Source organism: Morchella importuna (assembly GCF_003444635.1).
Source record: "Morchella importuna strain M04M26 chromosome Unknown Morimp01GS030, whole genome shotgun sequence".
In the NCBI taxonomy this organism is placed as follows: domain Eukaryota; kingdom Fungi; phylum Ascomycota; class Pezizomycetes; order Pezizales; family Morchellaceae; genus Morchella; species Morchella importuna.
The window spans coordinates 146,516-161,351 of NW_025763427.1; the positions used below are offsets into that span (position 1 = coordinate 146,516).

General features: G+C 55.7%; 5 protein-coding genes across 5 annotated transcripts; 3 read left to right on the top strand and 2 right to left on the bottom strand.

Annotated features, from left to right (window-relative positions):
• Positions 1-18: 18 nt before the first annotated feature.
• Positions 19-792, top strand: LAJ45_08505 (uncharacterized protein; the record flags this gene model as incomplete). The annotated part of the gene is made up of 1 exon (XM_046118055.1): positions 19-792. One exon carries the CDS (start codon positions 19-21, stop codon positions 790-792), a length of 774 nt encoding a protein of 257 aa, XP_045968653.1.
• A 2,550-nt stretch (positions 793-3,342) lies between these two features.
• On the top strand, positions 3,343-3,990 carry LAJ45_08506 (uncharacterized protein; the record flags this gene model as incomplete). Its single annotated transcript, XM_046118056.1, has 1 exon — positions 3,343-3,990. The coding sequence occupies one exon, from the start codon at positions 3,343-3,345 to the stop codon at positions 3,988-3,990; it is 648 nt and encodes a 215-aa protein (XP_045968654.1).
• A 1,646-nt stretch (positions 3,991-5,636) lies between these two features.
• Positions 5,637-6,305, bottom strand: LAJ45_08507 (uncharacterized protein; the record flags this gene model as incomplete). Its single annotated transcript, XM_046118057.1, has 1 exon — positions 5,637-6,305. The coding sequence occupies one exon, from the start codon at positions 6,303-6,305 to the stop codon at positions 5,637-5,639; it is 669 nt and encodes a 222-aa protein (XP_045968655.1).
• Positions 6,306-6,608: 303 nt separating this feature from the next.
• On the top strand, positions 6,609-9,013 carry LAJ45_08508 (uncharacterized protein; the record flags this gene model as incomplete). Its single annotated transcript, XM_046118058.1, has 6 exons — positions 6,609-6,744; positions 6,817-7,194; positions 7,282-7,622; positions 7,732-8,031; positions 8,085-8,697; positions 8,835-9,013. 6 exons carry the CDS (start codon positions 6,609-6,611, stop codon positions 9,011-9,013), a joined length of 1,947 nt encoding a protein of 648 aa, XP_045968656.1.
• Positions 9,014-10,559: 1,546 nt separating this feature from the next.
• Positions 10,560-14,448, bottom strand: LAJ45_08509 (uncharacterized protein; the record flags this gene model as incomplete). Its single annotated transcript, XM_046118059.1, has 8 exons — positions 10,560-10,638; positions 10,696-10,867; positions 10,935-11,784; positions 11,933-12,034; positions 12,100-13,207; positions 13,267-13,756; positions 13,825-14,072; positions 14,138-14,448. 8 exons carry the CDS (start codon positions 14,446-14,448, stop codon positions 10,560-10,562), a joined length of 3,360 nt encoding a protein of 1,119 aa, XP_045968657.1.
• Between the last annotated feature and the right edge of the window lie 388 nt (positions 14,449-14,836).

Sequence of the window (14,836 nt, forward strand, 5' to 3'; positions counted from 1 at the left end):
ATCTCACACGTTATCAAAATGCCATACCTAACTCCCACCCAGCCTATTAACACCTCATCCATCACACCCGTCAATGTCCGCATCACTGCCGATAAAACCCTCACTCATTATATCGTTATTTACACCTCCCCCCCGCACGGTGCCCCCCAGGATCTCCATGATCTTGTCAACAACAATCTCATTGACGAGCGCTCCGACACCTCTGCTCAGCTGCATCTCCAGTACCCGAGCCATCCCATCACTCCGCTCTTCACCGTTGACTTCTATTCCCGCGGTCAACGCTACCATCTCGTCTCCTCACGTGGAATTGTCCGATGGTACACCGAGCAGCACAGGCCCAGCAGCGACACCGACGGTAGCAACAGCAGTATCAGTGGCACCAGGAGGCACGAGTTCTTCGCCAGTAGCGTCCAGAGCGTTAGGTGGTGCGTCTGGAACCTTCTCGTCTATCTCCAGAGGGCCCATTTATGTCTGCCGATGGCCGGCGGCCTCGAGAAGGACAAATGGTGGGTTGTCAATATTGGTTTGACCTGGGGCAAAGGCCCTCATGACCCAGACACCAGGTTCGTGACCTTGTGGGTCAGGGAGGATACTAGGCTGGCTAGGGTGTTTGAGGTCGTGGCTTGCCACGAAGTTGAGGGGTGGTTCTGCCTGTCTCAGGTGGTTTGGGAAGGCCAGGAAGGGAGACCAAAGAGTTGGTACTATGATGATGCGGTGGAGTGTGGTGTGATGATGAAGGACTGTGGGTGGAAAGGTGAAGGGGTCGTCTGGTTGAAGACTCAGGTTATCTGAGTTTTGTTTGTGGTATTGACATGGTGCTGGTGTGTGAATACTTTGGGGGGTCAGGTTCAAGGGCGTAGAATTGTGCCGAGTACTGCATGGCTGTCATGGAAAGAAGGTTCCCTTCTTATGTTCTCTTACCCTATTCTCCCTGCTTTCTGTGGGCTGTTAGGGTACTTAATCCATCAAAAGTGTTTTTCGTCGTCGTCCAACGTTCTTGTACTGATTTAATTTCTTTGCCTCGCTAAATATGTAGCTGCCTAAGTCATCGACCTGATGTATGTTAATGAATCTGAGCTGATATCATGACTTGAACTTCGGTAATTTGTTTGTTTTATGTACCTCTGTGCTGGTACAATGCCTGTGAGTTGGCCAAGAGTGTGGTAGGGTACCGAGTGATACCTTGTGAAGACTACAAAACTTGGTACTATCTCTGGGTGGCGTAGAATATAAGGTAAGCCGGAGTGGAGGGTCCACACATTGTCACTATCTAGCCTACAACTAGAGGCACAAGTATAAATGTAGACAAAAGGCGGTGCGGACAACTGTTAACCAAGCTATGATGTACATCTCACAGGAAAATATTTCTATGAGGAAGGCCATATGCATGGTATGTCGGAAACCTTATGACACATGATGTGCAAATACAAAGAAGTGAAAAGCTACATTGTATAGAAGGGGTCAATGACAATGACAGACACAGTCTGAGCTCTGCCCCTGTGTTCTTCTTGTACTTTGTCGCTACTGTGGTGAGGGTGGATATAGTACGCGCGCTGGGCTCTGGGTGGCCTTTGATGTATTTTCCTTCCTTTTGCAGAGTGGGACGTGGTATATAGGTAAGGACGTTGATAAAGCTTTGTGACTCACCCTAGAGCTGATGGTGCGGTGCGGTGAAGTCCACAAGGCAATGTTAAAAACCTACCTCGAGGGCATCAATCTTGTGGAGTATCTACGTACATACACCTATTTTATAACCGAACAGAAGCAATAATGGAGTACTTTATATAGAGCTCTAGGGACTATTGTTATTGGGTTTGAGACACAGTCATAATTATAAGTGCAAAGGCGTTCTAATCCTGGTCAATTCGCCAGCAACATTTCGACGACTCTAGTGGTCGATGGAATCATTACCCCGCCTGCTAGACGATAGTACAAGATAAAGGAGAGCTATAGGCTACATACGTAGCTACAGTACGATATCTAGGTGTCCTAATCAACGATAATATTGCCTGCTCTACTACACTAGGATCAAGGCCCCTACTAAATTTTGTGGGCCTTGCTAATACTAGTACGCATAGAGAATCCTTAGAATTAATTAGATAGCAAACCAGTAGTATAAGGGAGTCTAATAATTGTGTTAGAGCAATTTTACAAACGACCCGGGCCTTATATCTTTAATGTTGGACATGGTTGTACTAATTACAAGTAAATAGTACGGTCGGCACTAGCAGGACTATAGAAATAATGGTATTATGTAATATAGGAAAGCAAAAGGCGAGAGTGCTTGACTTGTTTTGACCGGATATTGCCTAATTTTCCGCATACGAAATATTGGAGAAGTTGGAAAGTGCGAGATTAACGTGAGTTGATCATGGATAATCACTCGATCTTGACCTCACGAGACATGGTTTCGAGGTATCGGAGTCTGTCCTTGAAGGGTACGCTCATCTGAGTCTTTCTCCACCTTTTTTCACCCAACCTAAATGTGCCCAAGAAAAATTTCAACTAGTTTCTATAGCTCGACACCTCAATTAAAAACTCGCATACTCGATTCGGGTAGTAAGCAATATACAAGTGCGATCTAAGCGTGAGACTCAACGAATCGATTATTAAATCCCACAGTCACTACATATGTTTCATGTCTAGAGTTACTATGTACTTGGCTACTAAAGTACAGGTTTCTGGGTTGCCTAGGCTGTTTTCATAGTAAAGTTACTGTGCGCTCCAGTACACGTAGTTTACAGTAGATCTCAGTGCATAAGAAATCATGACCCACACGAATATCACTGCACTCACGCTTCACTTCATCTCATAGCCATCATATCAGGTCATTCCCGGAAACCACAAAACTCCGAAACCAACCCCTTCCCCCACAAACCGTACGAGTGACATCCCATGACCCACATCCACTCAACGCACGCAGTAACACACCAAATCAAATCCTGTAACCCAACCATGGCACCTGACCCAACAGAAGAGCAAGCAGAAGTAGCCTATCAGAGCACCCAGAAGCTTCGAGTCACATTCTATGATCCACCACCTCCCTGAATCTCCTACGCCCCAGAAGCTGGGCGTGATACAAACCCATCGAGCTAGCTAGGGAGTGGGGCATAGAATTCCATGGTTTAGTTTTCTGGGTTGTACCTGTCTGAGATGGTTGGGATGGTTATGGCTAGCTGAGGCTAGCTGGCCTGTTATAAGCCCTACAGACGCCCTGCCCCAGGGCCTACTCTCCCTACTACTCTTCACCTACCAATACAACCTCCAGCTATCCCACCTACTTCTATACCACCAGATAACCTACAATCTAGAAATATAGCTAGCTATCGATCTATCACAACCATGCCAGACCCCCCACCGGCAAACCCCCTCCTCGCCGAACTGGCCGCGATCCGCCGCCGCCAGCACGAACGAACCCAAACCCAACCGCCCGCTTCTCCACCACCACCACCCAATCTGCCACCTCCCCCACCTTCTGGCAAAGCCCAGCTATATAAACCCACAAACCCCCCATCCCCAGGCTCAAGCAGCGCCCAACCCTTCGATTTCACACGGCGCATCCCGCCTGCTGATTTCGTCGTCCTCGACCCCACCTCTGGCCGAAACCAGAGCCAGGGGCTGCCGCCGCCACCACCGCCACCGCTGTTCCCGGGCTTCGGGGCGGGCACGCCACTCTTTAACACTAGAGCTGGCACGCCGCCGCTCTCCAACACTAGAGCAAACCAGCCCCCTGCACCACCCCTCAAGACCAGAGCAACCCAACCTCCTGCACCGCCCCCAGTTCCCAACGCAAACGGAGCCGGCCGCCCCCCAGCACGCCCCTTCCAGGGGCCGGCACCACCGCCCGCGGCACCCTCACCGGAGCGGCTCAAGTATCTTGCGGAGCAGAGGAGGGCGCGCGAGGCGGCAAAGAGGGAGCGGGAGCGCATTTTGAGGAATATCGAGGAGGATAAAGCGCGCAGGAGGGCGCAGGCTGGGAGGAGGTTTTAGGTTGGGGTGCTGGTGGAGGAGAGGTGGGGTGGAGGAGGGAGAGGGAAAAAGGGGGGGAGGGGGTTGTGTGGGTATGTGTGCTGGTGGTAGGGTGGGGGTGTACTGGGTAGTGAGGTGGGGTGTGTGTGTGTGTGTGTGTGTGTGTGTGATTTTTCTGGCCTGGAAGATCTAGAGGACTTTGTTTGAGAGGAGTTTCGGTTTTTATGTTTTGCGATGTACCGTTGATGATCCTGCTTTTCTGTTTGGTTTGAAATTTGGGTGTTTATTTCTTCTTTGGCTTCAAGGTTATACGAACAGTGCACTAAGCAACAACAGCACTGTAATTCTAATTGTTTATCTACTCTAATATAGTGGTTTAGCAAATTAAAGTTAAACTCAATCTACTTTAATCTTTACTTCAACTCCAGTCACCCATACAATCGCAGTGGTTATGCTTCGTTCGGTCTTGTATGTCGCCACGAGAACCAGCCTTCAGAAGTCGGTTGGTGGGTTTGAACAATTCAAGTCTGCGAGATCTGGCAGTCTATTGGTTCAGTATCAGCGAGGCCTAGTCAGTACACTATTCCTCTTGTCAGATACCCCTTTACTATTAGACACCGTGATCTTACCGCCTTACCCATGTCTCGTGGGACCACGATCGAGTGATACTCCATGATCCCATACCAACCCCTACTGCCCCACCTCCCTCCTCGAAGCCGTTAAAGCATAAGGAGAACAAGTGCGCTCTATGTATATAGCTCGGGGAGTACGATTTTGGGCTGGGTCAACTAGCTCTAGAGCTTAGTAGCCGGGTGATACGACGTGTCTGTGAATCTGAAGCAAGTAGCGCCTCACCTGTTTGGGATGTACGAAGAGGATGGGGAGGAGAGGGGTGGAGAGTGTCGCTGGTGTTTTGGGTCCCGTGGTGTGCAGGCACGATAAGTGCTAAGGGCTGAGTTTTTCGTCATCGGATGTGCTGCCCTGGAGGGGTGCCGAGCCCCAACACCACGTATACGTACCCCTACATAAGCACGTTAGGAAACTACACACCATCTACCGCCGTAGCCCAGTTGCTATGGTGTCGCCCAGAGGGGCCGAGGTCGGCGGTTCGAATCGCATACCTCACAGGCTTGGTGGAAACACTGTGTCACTGGGTCGAAAAGAGTAGCGCGCAAAGTCTCTCTTTTGTTGCTTTTATAGTAGTTGGACCTTGTTAGCTAGCTTGGGACGGGGTTTATTTTAGTATCGACAACATAGTAGCAGGCTACATATATGTAGACGCGAGTACCGCAGAATGTGGCTGGTACGGTCCGGACGTATGATAGTGTGTTAGGGTCGAGTGATGGGATGTGACGCGAAGTGGGTGTGGGTGTAGGTGTGGGAGAATCGATGTGTATCACTCGCTGTGTTGTGATAGGTTGGACATTGCAGATTTAGTATATGGGGGGCGGATATATAGTGCTATGCTGTGGTGCTGGCTTGTATGTAGCAGCTAGCTTTACGGATTGCAGTATTTATATGCCCCCCCCCCCCGGAGGGAAGAACCACTAGCTACGCTGTTACATGACCTTTAATATAGACATGTATGTACCAGAAGAAATCAAAAGAGAAAAAACCCATAAAAAAACCCCCAGAAAAAACAGAACTTTTCACAGCCTCTCCACTATCTACAATACCATCTCGTCCTCCTTCTCCCCTTCCTCCTTCTTCACAAACTCCTCCTTCCGCTCCATCGTCCCCTCAATAAACCCCCTCAACGCCTCCCACGTCGACGGCCTCTTCACTGCCACCGCCACCTGCCCCTCCCCCTGCCCCTCACCAACCGCCGCCGCCGCCATCCCCGCCGCCATAATCGCCAAGTTCTTCCCAAAGCGCTCACACTCGTTCCTGACCACCTTCTCCTTGCGCTTCATTGCTCCGGGCCTGCTCTTCATGCTCTTCTTTCCCACGCCCTCACCCTCTCCCTGCACCACCGCCCCCGTGGTCGAGGTTGGGGGGCTTTGACAACGACGTCGTCGAGCGCGGAGGCGAGGGAGTCGAGCTGCGTGACGAGGTTGTTTTGCAGCGCTTTTGTGGCGCGGCGGCGGGAGCGCGCTGAGGGGGTGGGTGTGGGCTTGGTGATGCGGGTGAGGAAGGTGGTGCGGCGGGTGTGGAGTTTGGCTTTTTTGGTGGGTTGGTGGGGGGTGGTGGTGGTGGTGGTAGAGGTGGTGGTAGTGGGGGGTGGGAGGGGCGGGTGCGGGTGCGGAGGGAGGGGCGTTTATTGGGTTTTGTGGGTGCCTGGGGGAGGTTAGTCTGGGATTGGAATTGGGGAGGAAGAGAAGGGGGGGACAGACCATGTTGGAGAGTTTGTTATGTGGGTGTGGGTGTGGGTGTGGGTGGAGTGGTGTAGTTGTGTGGGGGAGGTGTAGTGAGTGTGTGTGCGAGTGTCGAAAGTTCAATGTCTGCAGTTCTCTCCCCCGATTAGATAAATCTCGAGTGCGGCTCATGCAGCTCGAGTGAGTGAGTGAGTGGCTTGACAACAGTTGCCCCCCAGCCACAGAACAACGTCACGTCAACCACCACAGCCCGACACCCCCGAGAATCCACAAATTCCACAACTTCCTCCCCACGAACCCTCAGCACTCGCAGCTTCACCTCCAATGGCCTCCGAGAACGAATCAACTTCAGACGCCGGCACGCGTGCCAGCAAGCGCGTCCGCACCGACAGCAATCCCGCGCCCCCGGCAGCAGCAGCAGCAGCAGCAGAGAAGAAGCCCACTCCCGAGGCTGAAGATGGTATGTCCCTCTCACACCGGCGAATACCGTGCACGAACAGGCAGACCAGCTAACCGCTATACCCCCCCACAGACAGCTCCTCAGACGACGACATCGGCCCCACACTCCCCCCCGCCGGCGGCGCCGCAACCAAGAAGAAGCGACGCACGCTGCCACACGAGAAGCTGTACCTCGCGGCGCTGCCGACGGCGCCGCGGTACTCAAAGTCGCTCATGCATCGGGACCACCTTGCGTTCGTGACGATGACGCCGTTCACGGACTTTCTCATCACGACGAGCGTGGATGGGGTGGTCAAGTTCTGGAAGAAGATGGCGGTGGGGATTGAGTTTGTGAAGATGTTTCGCGCGCACCAGGGCGAGATTGTGGGTGTGGCGGTGAGCACGGATGGGCGCAGCTTTGCGTCGGCGGGCGTGGACGGGAGGGTGGCGATCTTTGATGTGGTGACTTTTGGTAGGTGCCCTTTCTAGAGGCGGTGTGGGAGGGGGGGAAGGGGGCAGTGGGCAGTGGGCAGTGGGCTAATAGGGGGCGGTATTATAGATCTGCTGACGACCATCACGCTGCCAAACGCGCCAAAGGCCATCTGCTGGGTGCACCGGCGCGGGTCCTCCCTGCCGCTGCTGGCGGTCTCGGACGTGGTGAGCCCGCACATTGTCATCTACGATGGGCGGGGCGACAATCCAAAGGTGCTGTACACGGTCGAGCACATGCACCGCAGCATCGTGCATCTCATGGCCTTCAACGACAAGTACAACTGCGTGGTGTCGTGCGACGAGAGCGGCATGGTCGAGTACTGGTCCCCAAAGCCGGAGCGCGAGTTTGAGAAGCCCGATAACGTGTTTGAGTACAAGAGCAACACGGGCCTGTTTGAGTTCAAGAGGGTGAGTTCTCTATACTGTTACTGCTACCCTCCGATCATTGACCCTCTCTCCTCTTCTCTCCTCCCCCTCTCCCCTACAGATAGGCAGACAGCTGATATAATGTCCACAGGCCAAATCCGTGCCCACGTCCCTCACAATCTCACCCACACACGAGTCCTTCGCCACCTTCTCCCACCCAGACCGCCAGATCCGCATCTTCGACTTCCCCAGCGCGCGCCTCACGCGCACCTACGACGAATCCGTGTCCACCCTAACCACCATGCAGCAAGCCGCCCCCGCCGCCACCAAACTTCCCGACATCGAATTCGGCCGCCGCATCGCGCTCGAAACCGACCTCTCCTCCCCCGCCACCACCTCCGCCACCCCACCCATCCCGCTCACCACAACACACCTCTCAAAGGCCAACATCGTCTTCGACGAGTCGGCCACTTCATCATCTACGGCTCCCTGGCGGGCATCAAGGTCCTCAACACAACAACCAACACCGTCGTCCGCACCCTCGGCAAAGAGGAGCCCCTGCGCCCCCTCAACATCGCCCTCTACCAGGGCGCACCAAATAAAAAGGACCTCGTCACAGTCGAGATGGCCGCCTCCGCCAACCCCCTCCTCTCCGAGGCCGAGTCCCGCGACCCCATGCTCTTCTGCACGGCGGCGGCAAAGCCGCGCTTCTACATCTTCACCAACGACGCCACCGCGTCAAAGACGGACCGCGACATCCTCAACGAGAAGCCGCTTCTGTCTGCGTCCTCTGCGGCGGCCGGCGCAGCCGGCGACGTAGCGCCCAAGGAGAGCGGGAAGGCGGCCGTCATCCATACCAGTATGGGTGACATCCACGTGCGGCTGTTTCCCGAGGCGGCGCCGCGCACGGTGGAGAACTTTGTGACGCATGCGAGGAACGGGTACTATAATGGGACCATCTTCCATCGCGTGATTCGAAAGTTTATGATTCAGGGCGGGGACCCGTGTGGGGATGGGACGGGCGGGGAGAGCATTTGGGGCGGCGAGTTTGAGGATGAGTTCTCGACGTTGAGGCATGATAAGCCGTATACGCTGAGTATGGCGAATGCGGGGCCGAGTGAGTATTTTTTCTTCTTTCCTTTTTCCTTTTTTTCTTCCTTTTCTTGGAGTGTGGGGTGTGGGGTGTGAGGTGAGATGGGGGATTGGGGGTGGGAGAGAGAAAGATGGGGGCTAATAGGATGTGTGTGTGAATAGATACGAACGGATCCCAGTTCTTCATCACGACGGAGAAGACGCCGTGGCTGGACGGGAAGCATACCATCTTTGGACGCACGATACAGGGCCTGGATGTGGTCAATAAGATTGAGAATGTGCGCACGTTCAAGGAGAAGCCGGAGGAGGATGTAAAGATTATTAATATCTCGGTTTTGTAGAGCGGAGGGAGGTGTGTAGGATACCGTATGTAGAGCAATTGAATGTGTTTTTTTTTATATATAGATTGCGCATGTTTTGTCGTGGGGGATGTGGTTCGCGGGGCGGGGCGGGGATATGAAGAGAGAGAGAGGGGGGGAGGGGGGGGCGGGCTGAGCTAGTGTAGAGCTGAAGTTAGGGGAGATGGTGTGTTATACCGTTTTTTTGTTGTTATCATTATTATTTAAAACAGCCTAGTACATAAATGCTAGTAGCCAGTCAGTCTACAGGGATAATTAAGCCAATTGCCATACCATACCATACCATCAACCCATGCCCGCTCAACTGCAAAGTACTTACAAGTATCCTCTTAATTATAGTTGTAGTTATAAGCTGAGCTACATATAAGTAGGCATGCGTCTCCTTGTAACGGGTACGCTCGACTAAGACCGGAAAGTGGTACCTCCCCGCACTGTCTGCTCCTGCGGTGGGGGTTCGGGCTCAGACCGGTGTAATTAGCACTCCCGTTGAGTTGAGTTGAGTTGGTCGTCTTGCATGTTTTGGCGGGGTCGTAGGTTTTTCTTCTTTTCTTTTCTTTTTTTTGTTTTTTTTTTGCGGTTTTAAACAGAGAGGGCGCTGGCTTCATACTTCACGGTATACGGTTTGCATCACGGGCGCTCACTCGCGCCAAGACTGTTGGTATTGGCCTGGGCGTAGCGCGAGTAGAGACGTCACAGCCCATTTCCCCACACGCCTCACAACTAGCTATATCACCGGCTCAACTATTGGTGCCAGTACTATGTATGTGATATTCTGCTACTATATGTATGTTATTGATACTAAAAACAAACCCCGCCCCTTGGCAAGGTCTAACTAAAAAGCAATAAAAGAGAGGCTTTGCGCGCTGCTCTTTTCGACCCAGTCACACAGTGTTTGCACCAAGCCTGGGAGGTATGCGATTCGAACCGCCGACCTCGGCCCCTCTGGGCGACACCATAGCAGCTGGGCTACGGCGGTAGATGCTGTGTATTTTCCTGGTGCAATTTTGAGGGAGGGCCCGGCACCCCCAGGGCGACGAAAACCTCAGAGTCAGTCCTATCGTGCCTGCACACCACGGGGCCCAAAACACCAGTAACGCTCTCTGTTCTCCTCCTCGACGCCGCTCTCTTTGTATTTCCCAAACAGGTGAGGCGCTATGTACTATGTAGCTTTAGATCCACCGATAGGGGTTGCATCACAGGTGATCACTCGCGCCAAGACTGCTACGGGCCTGTTGTCGTAGCTGCTACATAGTAGGACACTTATCCAAATTGCACGTCTTCTCCTTAAAGGTATGTAGCCATACCATCGATTTGATTATTTAATACTACATGTAGTGCTGGTCTGCTGCTATGTTATTGATACTAACCAATTACAAAGCTCCCTCCCCCGCTCATCTCACATATCAATCCTGGCAATGTCTGTATTTGTATTTATACCTACTAATCTAATAATATTATTACTACACCCCCTACCCCCCTACCGCCACCCCCTACTAGTAAAAATACACCCCCCCCCCTTTCCCGCGCACTACAAATACTCCACCGCCCCCAGCAGCCTCTCCGCATCGAACCCCTCCCCGTTCACCGCCGCGAGCACCGCTTTCGCCCTATTTCACCTCTATTAGCCCCCATCCTCGCACCGCTCGTAGAAAGGTAAAACTCACCAGCCCATACACTCCCTCTCCTTCATCTCCGCCTCCAACAGCGCCGACTTCTGCTTAGCCACGGCCAAGCACCTCTCCGGCAGCCCCGCGAGCCTCGCAACATTGAGCCCGTAACTACGAGTAGCCACGCCCTCGCCGAGCTCGTAGAGGAACGTGATGTCGTCGCTGCCGCCTGTTGCTCCTCACACACACTCACATTAGCACACCCCACCCCAACACACACAGAAAGGAAGACCTACCGCCCGCCTCTGAAAACTTCATATACCTCGCCCCCACGCCCTCCCCCTTCCCCGCCCTCCCCGCCAGCGCTGCATAATGCGTCGCAAACAGACACAGACACCCCACACCCAGCACATACTCCAGCACCGCGCCCGCAATCGCCACACCATCACACGTACTCGTGCCCCTGCCAAGCTCATCCAGCACGACCAGACTCCGCCTCGTGGCGCACCGCAGGATCGCCGCCGTCTCCGTCAGCTCCACCATGAACGTGCTCTCCGCATTCATCATGTTATCCCTTGCGCCCATGCGCGTGTACACGCCGTCCACGATGCCCAGCCGCGCCTCGGTCGCCGGCACATACGAGCCGATCTGCGCCATTATCGTTACGAGCGCGAGGAGGCGCAGGTAGGAGGACTTGCCGCCCATGTTGGGGCCTGTGATGATGAGTGCGCGCGTGGCGTCGGTGGAGAGGGCGGTGGTGGTGGGGATGTACGGCGCGGAGAGGAGCTTCTCGATCATGGGGTGGCGGGCGGCGACGAGGTTGATGGTGGGGGTGGTGGTGAAGGTGGGCTTGCAGTAGCCTGGTTGGGCGGCGACGGTGGCGAGGGAGAAGAGGCAGTCGAGGGTTGCGAGGGCGGTGAGGGTGTCGCGGAGGGGGTGGTAGTGTGCGGCGATTTGGCCGAGGAGGGAGGCGTAGGCGGTGTTGCAGGCCGCGGTGAGGGATTCTTTGTGTTGGTCGCGTTCGCGAAGGAGGCGCGTGGTGGTGGGCGTGTGGAAGCGGGAGACGCGCTTGGTGCCGTTGAGTTTTGCCCAGGTGGCGGGGACGAGGGAGAGGGAGGGTTTGTCGTTGGGGACTTCGATGAGGTACTGTGGGGGGTTAGCGGTTGTTGGGTACGGGGTGTTGATCATTGGCTTTGGAGGGTGAGGATCATTGACTTTGGAGGGTGGGCAGGGGGAGGGGGAAATGTGGGGATTTGATCATTGGCCCTTGGGGAGTGGGGGGTTTGGTCATTACCTCCACGCCAGACACCGAGACATATGTCGCCTTCGGCTTCTTCAGCGTCTTTGCAATCTCCTTGAGTTGCTCCTTCAGCTCTGCCTCCACCGCCGCGATGCCCTACATCTGCTGTTAGTCCTCTCGTCCCAATACACCGATAGAGAAAAATACAGCTATAAACCTACCAGCTTATACTCCACAATATCCTCATACCCGCTCTCGTCCTTGAAGAACGAATACCGATCATCCTTCGCCGCCGCCTGATGGTTCAGCATCCCCAAGAACTCCCCCACCACCCCCTTCACCCTCGGCAGCGCCGCCACGGCCTCATTCAACAGCCGACTCCCAAAGCCCACCTCCTCCGCGCTCTCCACCGCCTCAAACACGCCCGCGATCCTCTCCAGCGCCAGCAGCGTCGACAGCAGCTCGGGCCGCGTGCACTTGCCATAGTAGATCCTGATGAGCCCCTTCTCGAGGTCCGTCCCCACACGGCTCAGCAGCTCCCGTATGCGGTCCAGCTTCCCATTCCTCCCCGCCAATATCTCCTCGACGGCGGCAATCCGCGCCTCCAGCGCCTCCTGCTGCAACAGCGGCCGCCCCACCCACTTCCGCAGCAGCCGCCGGCCCGGCTTCGTCTTTGTGCGGTCGAGCGCCCAGAACAGCGACGCGTGCGTACTGTTGTCCGTCTGGTTCCTGTAGATCTCGAGCGAGGCCAGCGTGTTTGCGTTGAGGTGCATATGGCTGCGCGCACTGAACGGCGCAAAGTACTTTGTCAGGTCAAACACATGCTCGAGCCCATACGCCGCCAGATGCGTGATCATGGCCGACAGACACACCGTCACCAGGTCCGACAGCCCCATCACCTCGTCCAGGCGCTTATTCGCCTCCGCGTCTGCCCCGCCCCGCGCCTTCAGCTTGTCGGCGTAGAAGGCCGCCACGTGCGCGTTGGCGTCCGCGATGGCGGCACCCTTCTTCTCGCTGCGCGGGACCCGCTCGATGCGCACGGCGTCGCCAAACACGCTCGTCGTGCTGCCCGCAAGGTGCGTGACGATCTTCTCTGTGGCCCGCGTGAGCTCCCCCACCACCAGCAGCTCGCACGGCGCAATGTGCAGCAGCCGCGTCTCGATCTCGCTGCGCGTGAAGCCGTCGTCAAACTCGTCGTAGATCACGTCGCCCGTGGCCGGCTGCACGGCCACAATCCCAACATGCGACTTCTCGTCCGTGCCTGTCCCGCCGCCAGGCTTCTCCGTGATGCACAGCAGATACCCGGTATTCGGCGCGCTGCCGCTCCCACTGCCGCCTCGACGTCGTCCATGGTGTCGATGTCGTCAATGTACGTCCCCTTCGTGTACAGCTCCGCGAGCTCGCGCACGAACGGCGCGTTCCTGTTATCGCCTGCGGCCTTCAGCGCGGCCGTCTCGCGCTGCCGCACGATGCCGACTTTGTGGCCGGCGGCGACAAGGCGCTTGACGTGCACGTGCAGGCGCGGCACTGGGATGCTCGCCGACGCGAAGCGCTCCAGGTGTGCCTCGGACGGGTGCTCGTCGAAGCGCAGCTTGCCGGGTATGCACATGATGCTGAGGGCGGCGCTGGCGGTGCGCGCGTCGGACCCGAAGAAGCGGTATTTGTAGCCTACCTCGACGAGGAGGAGCGTGTCGGGGTGCTGGCGCTTGATGGCGACGACTTGCTGCTCGAGCGGTGTCAGTTTTGTGCGGGCTTTGCCTTTGCCTTTTGCTCCGCCGGCGGTGGTGGGCTTGCTGCCTTTGCCGAATTTCTTTGCGATGGGGCCTGGGGAGTCGTCTGAGTCGTCTTCCGGCGGTTCTTCCTGCTCCTCGCCGCCTTCTTCATCGTCGTCCCCATTGCGGCGGGCATCAAGCACAGAATCAGGCTTGCCCAGCTTCTGCACAAACCGCCGATGCAGCTGCGCCTTCCGTCTCTTCGCCGCCTCGTCCTCCTCCCCCCGTCCTCCTCCTCCTCCTCCTCCTCCTCTCCATCAACCTGCATCCTCTCCCCCCCCTCGTCCTTCCGAGACCCAAACCGGTACTTTGACGTCCTCGCCGACACCGCCTTCTTCCCCCCCGGCGTAGCAGCAGCAGGCACAACAAGAACCGTACACTCCCTCTCATCGTCCGCCTCCGCCTCCTCCACTGCAGCCACTCTTATCCCCGCAGCACCCACCACCCCCCCCGCCGCTTCGCCGGCGGCGGCGGCAGCGCTCGCGACTGCCCGTCGCTGCCGTCGTCATCGTCGTCGGAGGGCAGCACACGCTTCAATGGTGCTCTGCGGGTGCGGGTGCGCGGATTCGGGCGGGTTGGGGCCGGGAGTGCTGCTTCGGGCTCGGGCTCGGAGTAGGCGGGGTCTTTGTCGGAGTCTTCTTCTGGCGATTCCTCTGGCTCGGGGGATGGTGGCGGTGATGGTGATGGTTCCTTGGGCTTCTTGGGGGCGGCTTTGGGCGTGAAGAAGCTGGAGATTGTGCGCTGCGCGGGCTGTGTGGGTTGGGTTTTTGTGCCGGGCTTTTTGGTGCCGGGGGCCATGGTTGGTTTCAATTGTGGTGTTGTGGTGGTGGTGCAATTGTGGTGAGAATGGTGAGAGTGGTGAGAATGGTGAGAGTGGTGAGAATGGTGAGAATAGTGAGAGTGGTGAGAGTGGTGAGAGTGGTGAGAGTGGTGAGAGTGGTGAGAGTGGTGAGAGTGGTGAGAGTGGTGAGAATAGTGAGAGTGGTGAGAGTGGTGAGAATGGTGAGAATAGTGAGAGTGGTGAGAGTGGTGAGAGTGGTGAGAATAGTGAGAGTGGTGAGAGTGGTGAGAGTGGTGAGAATGGTGAGAATGGTGAGAGTGGTGAGAGTGATGAGAGTGGTGAGAATGGTGAGAATAGTGAGAGTGGTGAGAGTGGTGAGAGTGGTGAGAATGGTGAGAATAGTGA